Consider the following 9,806-nt stretch of genomic DNA (forward strand, 5'->3'; position numbering starts at 1 on the left):
CAATAAACTACAGACATTAGCAATACTCCTATTCCAGCTATCCTTATATGTACATATAAATTTTGTTTCAGCTGAAAACATTTCTAATGGATACATTCACATTCAAGGGATAAGATTCTACCCTATCCACGAAAGGCGATGAACCTTCCTTTGCCAAGCCTGGTTTCTGTAGTAGGTTGGCCTTCCTGTGGGCGGAGATTTGGGAGGAACTGGAAAGGCCTCACCCACACCATTTCCAGTCTTGGTGCTCATGCCGAACCTGCACAAGCTCAGCCACAGTCTGGGTAAGTACTAGCCGCGGAAGGTCCTGCACAGCTGGATGTGAGGACGACAGGGCTGACCTCAGCAGTTTATTGCTCCTGCCCAGGACCGGGCACGGCAGGCTGTCAGCACCCGGGGTGGGCTCTTCTCCAGCCCGTCACCTGAAAGCCCCGGCGCTTTCTCCAGCTCCTGGGATTGTGGCCTCGACAGGCCTCCATATTTTCTAGCCCTTCTACCAGCAAGAAGTAAATTCTGGGTCCCCGTCAAGGGTTTTTCTAGTCTGTAAGTTATCTCTGTGCTATGGGACAGGACTCCCAATTGCTGGCAATGATGCAATGATTTCTCTATTAGCTGTTTCTTTTGACCCAGGAAAGAATTTCTGTTTAGGCAGGGAAAATTTTCCTATTCCATAAAATAAAGTTAGAGGGGCTGAAGTTAAACATAAAGGCTTCCCCAAAACATAAAATTTTGAATTTGAATGAAATGAATATCAATAAAAATGAAAGTAATTTCACCAAATCTATCATATATGAAAGCCACCCTCAGTTCCAATAAAAATATACAATTTGATTTGTTTATGTTTTGAAACTGTTGTTCAGGCTGGCCTTGATCTCACTATGTAACACAGGCTGACCTCCAACCGCAGCAGTCCTCCTGCTCCAGCTCCCCAGGTTCTGGGATTATAGGCACGTGCCGCCACCTCTGGCTGTTTTACAGTCTTTAAAACTGATTTGCCGCTTACATCTGGCCAGTGATGAGTAGTATCTGCATTTTCCCGGGAAGGAAACACAGGTATGAGGAAGGAAGGGGCCCCAGAAGCACAAGTGAGAGCAGGTGCTGAGTTTGGGTCACACATCCCACCCTTTTCCTGTGCTGGCCTGGCCCTTGTCCGTTGTTTAGTTTGGCCTCCATCGTGTCCTTATTACAGGCGACGTGAAACCCATAGTAAAGAATTGCGTTTTTCTTTGGTAGAGGGCACGTGATTAGTTAGAAATGACCTCGACTGTTTCCTCTGCAGAAGACAGCATCGTATTCCAGGAAGTAGTGCAGTGGAAAGCAGTCGCTGGGCCTCAAAGATACTGAGTCTGATTTCTGGGAAAAAGGCGGCCAGGCTTCTCAGCCGCAGACAGGTCTTTAAGATTCAGTTCGCTCAGACTGAGGGCTTGGTTCCCAGCTCAGCAAACCCCTAAGGACTGTGTTGTCCTGGTGTAGGACGCTTCCGGAAGAGAGAACGAGGCTACCCGGAGAAAGGCTGCGTGCCACGGTAAGATACAGCACCAGCCTGGGGACCCGGATGTCGGACTCTAACCTGTGCTTACCTACCTGAGCAACCAGGGCAAGCTCTTCCCATCGCTGAGCCCAGCTTCACGGGCAGTGAAATGGGGTGAACACTTGCTTCTGTTTGAATCAAAAATTCACCAGGCTGGTGTGAAAAAGAAATACACGTAACATTTTTGTAACATTACATGTAAATATCTTTGTAACACTAAAAAGAGAAAGTATTTCTCTTTCACATACTCCCTACTCCGTCCACAGCAGTGCTCTCTCTCCCACCCTTTCCCCACCTTTAGATAAATTCTCTGCCTTTATTTTAAACTCTGCTTCTTCAATTCTTTTACTGAAGCTAGGTTTAGGATCACCAGAAGCTGAATGTTGCAGCAGAGCTGTGGCTTGGTGTAGCGTGACATAGTGTATTGTTCACCCCTCCCCAGACATTACAGAAATAAGGAACCTATCTTACCCTCTTAAAATAAGCTTGCAGCATAACGGTAGCTGGCTGTGTGTTTCAGTAGCTGTGCTGGGGGAATACAGGAAGCAGTCTTTGTGTTCACCCACGTGATATGACAAACGGCAAGATATGTACACGTGTGAAAGTGTAAGTGGAACGAGCCCAGTTCACTGCAATGTAGCACGAAAATCTTTTACAACTTTGGAGGAGGTTGAAAGTGAATCGTTAGGTGACTCAGCTACTGATGATGACTTGGATCATGTAAGCCAGAGAAGTTAGCACGATGTGACAGATACAGAACTACAGAATGAAGACCTTGATTCAGATGAGGAAGAAAACAGAAATGTCAATAAATATTTGAGGAGTCAAAATGCTACAAGATGGTCATGTACACCTGAACAGTCTAATGTTAGAACTAGCTTAGAAAATGTTACTAGGTTCTCACCTGTTGGACAGAATACCAACACTGATTCCGTATTGGAAATCATTTGTAACAGAGGATCTGCTGCAAGAAACTTTGAGATACACTGGTAGTGAAGGACAAGAAAGCATTTTATATGCATCAGTAGTAAAACTCAAAAACACCTCACTATCTAAACTAAGGACTTTTCTCATTCTAAACATCAGAATCTAAAGGATTTATGGAGAAGTAACAGGTTTGTTGTTGAGATTTTTAGAACAGTAATGCCACAAGATTTGGTTTCCTTCAAAATTGCCTACGTTTTGATGACAAAAAGACCCACCAGCAAAAAAAACAAAAACAAAAACAAAAACAAAAACAAAAACAGACAATTTGGCTGCTATTTACTCATTTGTTGAAAGTTTTGTTTCAAACTCTCAAGCAATTTATACACTGTCTGAATACATGATAATTGACAAAAACCTTGCATCACTTTGTGGCCATTGTAGCTTCTGGCAATATATGCCAAATAAACCTTCCAAATAAGGCATAAAAATATATTCCCTGTGTCTTGGTTACTCTTCTGTCATTGCTGAAACAAAATACCTGATGCCCAAAATTAAAGAAGGAAAGGTTTATTTAGCTTACAGTTTGTGGAGGTTTCAGTCCATACTTGGCTGGCTCCAAGGCAGGGTGGCACATGGCACAGGTCAACCGGTTGTTCATGGCAGTGGAAGACAGCAAAAGCAACAAGAGTAAAAGGGAGGAACCATGGCAGCAAGCAGCCTCTTCCCTTCCCTTACATTGTATGCAAACGCCCCCCCCCCACGGCAGGTGTAGCACCCATACCCATAATTCCAACACTGGACCATGAATCAATCAAACTCTAGAAGCCCGCCCCATGGCTGCATGAGGCTTTGGGACGACATCCACACACAAACCATAACACCCCAGCAGATACAAAGACATTTTACAATTTGAATTTAGAAATTTATCCTGGAACTCAGGCACCAGGTCTTCTTTCTTGCAGTAATAAGCCCTATGACATTGCAAACAGACTTGTTGCACCTATTTCAAAAAGTAACCCAAATGTCACATTCAACAACTGGTTCACTAGTCAGTCACTGACGTTACATTTGCTAAAAGAACACCAGCTGACCAGCACATCACTCCACCCCAGGTAAGAATGACTTTTAACAAAGAGATGAAAGATAGTGAGTGCTGGCAGGGAACCAGAAAAAAGTTTTGCCTCGTGTTGGTGAGAGTGGAAATTACTAGAGCCACTGTGGAAAACAGTTTGGATGTTCTTCAAATAATTAAAGATAGAGCTAACATATGATTCAGCAATCTCTCTACTGGTTATATAGCTAAAGAAAACGAAGCTAGTATACCCAAGAGACATCTGCACTCCCGTATTCTCTGCAGCACTTCACAGTAGCTAAGAAATAAAGATAATGTAAGTGTCCATCAATTGATGATCAGATAGAGAAGACGTGGAGTACTATTCAGTACGGTGGAAACCGTTCATCGATGAAAAGAATGAAATGTCATTTGTGACAACTTGGACGGAATTGGAGATAAGCCAGACCAGAAAGATGAGTACTGTATCATTTTGTAATTTTTTAGCTTGTTGAGACAGGGTCTCACTAGGTAGTCCAGGCTGGCTGTAAACTCACTATGTAGCCCAGGCTGGCCTCCAACTCATGGTGATCCTCCCGCCTCAGCCTCCCAAGTCTTGAGAGCTGGGATTACAGGTGTGCACCACCACACCCAGCTATATGTTAACTTTTTAAAAGTTGATTTCTGAGAAGTTGAGAACAAAGTGGTGGTCACTAGAGTCTGGGGAAAGGAAAGGAAAGGGAATTATGGGGAAAGGCTGATCAATAGGTACTAAGTAGATTGGAACAAGAAGCTCTGGTGTGCTGTCAGCAAGAGGGGCGACTAACAATAAGGCACTGTATATTTCAGAAAGCTAAAAGAAGCATTTTGAACCTTTTCACCATAAAGAAATGGTAAATGGTAGAGAAGATAGATAGGTAGATAGATTTTCCTAACCTGAAATACAAAGTATACATATTTTGTATCTTGAAATACTCAGAACTTTCATGCTTGTAATGTTTACAAGTATGAAAATATATTATTCCAGTAACATGTATATTCATGTTTTTATGTATTTGTTTTTAATTTTTAAGAAAATGAAATTGGATGTGGTGTCACATGCCTGTAATCCCAGCTACTTGGGAGGCTGAGGCAGGAAAATTGCAAGTTCAATCCCATCCTGGGCAACTAACTGAGACACTCATCTAAAAATTTTAAAAGGGCCAGGCGTGGTGGCGCACACCTGTAACCCCAGCACTCAGGAGGCTGAGGCAGGAGGATTGTTGTGAATTCAAGACCAGCCTAGGCTACAAAGTGAGCTCACGGCCAGCCTGAACTGCATAGCAAGACCCTGTCTCAAAAAAAGACAAAAAAAAAAAAAAATTAGAAAAGGACTGCGGTTGTAGCTCAGCGTTAGAGCACTTGCCCAACATGTGTCCGGCCCCCTGGGCTTGATCTCTAGCACTGTAGGGAAAGGGGTGTGTATCTATACGAGGGTGGGCTTCCTCAGAGCAGACTGGTTGCAGCTGAGAGTCCCTAAGGGCTCAGATGTTATTAATGGCTCCATCAGTGCAGGCCCAGCCTGCAGTGGCTTGAAAGGCCTCTGAGTAAAGCGTATGAATAGTTCGCAAGAGGCTTTTACTCACTTTGGAGCTCCTCTAGTTACTCTTTCCTTATGAAGAAAGGCGTAATTGTCCAGCATGTCAGCCTAGGGCCACAGAGTCCCAGCTACCATGGCTGCAAATGCTCGCTGCTCACGGAGTTTCAAGGGCAGCTGAACGGTAAACACAGCGGTACTCTCTTTGTATCAGGAATATTAATCACAGGTTTGAGAAGAGTCTGTTCCTAGAGACTAAATCCTGACTTCTGAAATGTCACTGTGGAAGGGAGAATGGGTAATTAACTGCCTTCCGCCAGAGGCAGGGCTGTGTGGAGGAGTCAAGTTTAAAGGGGAGGACTGTTCCGGGGAGAAGGGATGTGCCCTGAGGAATCTGTAGCTGGGCCAGGCCGGGCTGCCTTTGCACACCGGGGAGCCCACACCCTCATTGCGTAGGACCGTTACCCCCTCACGGAAACTGCCTGCCAATGAATAGCTGCTTATTTGGTTGAATAAATTGCTGTCAGTAGTGGGAAGGATTCTAGTGTGACCCCCGGATTCACAGTCCTCTGATACACAGCTCCTCCCATTCATCCAGTCCAACACTAAGCTAGGTACTGCCGTGAAAGGACTTAGGGGTGTAATTAAGGTTCCAATTAGCTGGCCTTACGGTTAGGGAGATTTTCAGGGGGCCTGAGTCATTTAAGGCAGAGTTTTCTCCAGCAGGACCCAGAAGCAGAGATTTGAGTTAAAAGCACAGAGGAATTCAGCCACCTCTTGGCACTTGAAGATGGAGGGTGATGTGGGCCTCCTACAGCCAGCATAGGAAAAATGGAAGGGTGTGGGGAACAGGCGGCTTTTCTGCTTTCCTGTGCTCTTGGTTGTGAACTGTGTGCCTCAGATAGGGGGTGCCTGCAGAAGGGGTCAGGAACACACCGAGTTTCCGATAGTTCTCAAAGTGTGTCTCAGAAGTAGCAGAACCAGTGCATCGTTATCACCTGGGGCGTCACTAGAAGGCTAGGAGTGCAGATTCACGGGCCTCATCCTACACTAGAGAGAAACCAGAGTGAAGTCCAGCCCTTCTGGTGCTCAGATTTGAGAATCTTTGCCCAAGGACTCCAGGTTACCAAATCATGCCAGTTAAGGACATTGATGGCAGAAGGAGGAGGGCTGGAGGACTGGAGCTGACCGAGACTTTCTTGTCATTTCCTCATGATTCCAACGATCAGGCCAGATATCCAGAACATCTCTTGGATGCGCTAAGAGCACCTGAGGGGCAGAATAGTGGTCAAATCCATACCCGCTAGGTGGGGAACTGAGAAGACAGCATGCACAACGAAAGTTTGGTGAGCAATTGTGAAACAACATAGTTCTGTGATGCCTACTGCTGAGAGGTCTAGGAAAGATAAGGTGTGATTGAAAAATACAATGAGTGTTTAAATTTTTAAAAATGTAGTACATAAAAGACCTACTGCCATTAATCCCCTTCTAAATCTCCCTCTTCCTTTGAACACACTTTTTGAAGCAGTTCTAGACGTCCTCTCTTGTGTCTTTAGTTGCACTGTCTTGACTGCCTTAATGTCCTGAATCAATTTAAATGTTTACTTTTCATGATCATTTTGATGTTGGGGAAGAGCCAGACGTCACATGGTGCCAGATCCAGCAAATAAGATGGATGAGGGCAGTGTGGTGTTTTTATGAGCCCGCTTTGCCCCCCGAAGGCCCCTTAGCAGCAGCACTCACCATAATTTTGACCACACCTCCTAAAGGTCCTCATGAAAGAGGACTTTCAGAACTGCTTCAGAAAGAGCAACAAAGACGGGGTAAGAGTACTCAAAGTAAGGGGAGGATTTCGAGGAGGATCAGTGGTAATGTGTCTTTTACTGTATAGAATGTTTAATTTCAACGTTCACTGTATATATACTTTTTTTTGTTTTTTTGAGAGATGGTCTCAATATGTAGCTCAGGCTGGCCTTGAACTTGTGGCAGTCCCCCTGCCTCAGTCTCCTGAGGGCTGGGATCATGGGAGCACATCATCACACTGGCTCTTCACAGTATATTTTGAATGGGCCTCATATTTTCAACTTAAAATGGCTTCAGAATTTTGGCCTAGTCTGAAAACCAGAGGGACCAAGTCTCACTACCTCTGCCGAGAGTTCATTCTTCAGTCCTGGCAGGCTCAGCGGCTGACTCCTCCACGGCCCTCCCATCACTGTGGGCATGTGCCAGGCCGCTCCTCCCTGCCGGTGTCTTTCCTGGGATCAATACCTGTTGGCCAAGTCCTTTGGTAGCAAGAGAACACATGTCCCCGGGAGAGTATTCAATACCAGCCACAAAAGTCTGAGAGCGGTGTTATCTGAACACGGAAGGCCCACGAGGCGGTGATGAGCTACAATGTTCTTTTCTTCTACACAGGGTTGATTCAAGAGTCCAAGCAGAGATCAGAATACATCCGCCTGACTGGTTTGTACTCACAATTCTTCTGAAACCAAATCTGTGGGTTTTTCCACACCGACAACTTGTTTTTCAACTCTCCAGATACTAGATGGGCGTCCTACAATCCAACTCACTGCTGGTGCTACTGAGAGTTAACAGGTTCAAAGGCTCCGTGCCACGTGACCCAAGACAGGCCTGCATACCCAGAGTGCCCACACTTACCCCTGACTTGGCTACAAAGTTGGAGGTTCCCACACCCATCTGGGCCCCCCTTCGGTTTCATGTTCAGTAAGAGCAGAGCAGCTACAAAACTCAAGAAGCTCACTATTGCGTCTGTTTGTTATAAAGGACATAACTCAGGAAGTGGCCCGGGGGAGGATGCACAGGGTGAGGTAAGCAGAGGTGAGAACAGGCGTACGTTTACCAACCCAGAAGCTCTCTAAATTTCCTCTATGATTTATATGGTGGCTTCATTACACAGGTATGACCACTGGTGATTAACTTAATCCCTAGCACCCCTCTCTCCACAGGTCACGGCTTTGGGCTTGACCAAAGCTCTAATCATGCCTTGGTCTCTTGGGTCACCAGCTCTCATCCCAAAGCCCTGGCCCCAGTCATCTCATTGACATGCAAATGACTTTCAGACTGCTCTGGAGATTCCAAGGAGTTTAAAGCTCAGGGCTGGGAACGGGGATCAAAACCGAAATGGAATATAGATTTTTTACTGTCTCACAGTCACCTGTCCCTATGAACACATGAGTCCCTGAGGGTAAAGGTTCCAGCCTGAAGGACTAAGGCTCACTCACCCCCGAATGCCTGTGCCCAGGCTTCCCTGTGCCCCCTGGTGCAGAGAGTTTAATGGGGGAGATTGATGCTGTCTTTATCTGAACCAGCTGGTCTTAGATAAAAGTTGCCTTCCGTGGCAATGAAAGTCCATGGAGCTAAGTCCACATCCGCTTGACAATAAAATTAAGGCAGAAAAAAAAGTAAGGGGAATTGGCAGTTACTCATAGCACTAAATCTGTATCTCCCCAGAGTCCCTCTCCTGGGTCCTCTGGCCCAGGCTGGTGCCCCGTGCCCAATGGTGGTGGCCAGAGAGTGCATGACTCACCTGTACGCAGTGCCCACGCCACACTGTGGGTTCCAAAGGGTCTCCCAGCACCCGTGTTCCCAAGCCAAGTGATAAGCTGTGATCTGAGGCACAGTTACTTCCTTCTCCCAGGTACTAGCTTCCTTCAGTATGCAAGACTAATGAATGATTCTCACTAAGAGAAAAGGAAAGAGAAGAAAAGAGCAAAGGCCCACCAGGCCTACTGGCTGTCCCTTTTCAGCTCACTTGAATGCCGTTTTTCACCACACGGAGAGCGGGCTGTGTGCTGTTTGCTTGGGTGTTTTAAATATTAGGTGATAAAGAGATCGTTACTGACATTTCTTCAAAGTGCAATAACATGTAGCACTTTTCACAGGTATTAGCTCGCCTCCTCCTCCTCCTCCTCTTCCTCCTCCTTCTTTTTTGAACTGGAGTCTTGCCATGTTGTGAGGCTGATCTTCAACTGCCGGCTCAAGCAAGCCTCCTGCCTCAGCCTCTTGAGTGCTATGATTACAGGTGCACGTTTCCTGGCTTGGAATTAACTCTTAGGGGACCCAGGAGAGGATCTGCTTTGGGTCAGGCATATCCCCATTTAAAGACACAGAGTGAGTATAGGAAGAGTGTGTCCCTCCCTCCTTTTCTTACTCACTTCCATGGGCGGCAGTATCACTTCTCTACACAAATTGAATGTGTGAGAGGGGATCGTTTCAGGTTGGGGGAAATAGCAGCGAGTACACAAAAGGGGGAAAAATGGGCTTTCCTGGGCCTTGCAGACAAACAAGCAAGTCTCAAGTTGTCGGGTCGGTGGCAGGTGCTCCGGCCAGAACAGGGGGCACGGACCATGCTGAACTAGGGCAGCGGGAGGCTGTGAGAGCCGGGTTTTTCTGCGATGCCGCCGCGAGCTCTCGCTTAGTGTCAGCACGAGCCAGTACGCCGTTGGAGCGGCCCGGGTGCCCGTCCTTTGTGCCCGAAGGAATTAAGGTAAAAATGGCACAGCCGCCCCCGCCCCCAGTCCCTTCCCGGAACGGTGATGCCCACAGCTAGAGGGGACGGCGAATGAGCTGGTTTTCTTCTCTCCCCGGGAGGAGCTTCCCGTCCGCTGGGTGGTGACAGAGGCGGGGGGCACCGCGGGCTCCCGGCCAGTTCCCGCCCGGGGGGCCGCCGGCACAGGGCGGGCCCGACCCGCACCCCGGCC

The 9,806-nt window shown here is 46.9% G+C and overlaps 1 protein-coding gene across 1 annotated transcript in view; it reads left to right on the forward strand.

Moving 5' to 3' along the window:
- The first annotated feature begins 235 nt into the window (after positions 1-235).
- Positions 236-9,806, forward strand: part of Pfkfb3 (6-phosphofructo-2-kinase/fructose-2,6-biphosphatase 3) — a 106,388-nt gene continuing 96,817 nt past the window's right edge. Inside the window, exons 1-2 of the mRNA XM_013513716.1 lie at positions 236-284; positions 7,501-7,548. Of these exons, the coding sequence (XP_013369170.1) occupies positions 251-284; positions 7,501-7,548 (82 nt within the window). The 5' untranslated portion in view covers positions 236-250. The remainder of the gene's footprint in view (positions 285-7,500; positions 7,549-9,806) is intronic.

The sequence above is a fragment of the Chinchilla lanigera genome, unplaced genomic scaffold, assembly GCF_000276665.1.
Source record: "Chinchilla lanigera isolate Chin_1 unplaced genomic scaffold, ChiLan1.0 scaffold00020, whole genome shotgun sequence".
NCBI lineage: Eukaryota > Metazoa > Chordata > Mammalia > Rodentia > Chinchillidae > Chinchilla > Chinchilla lanigera.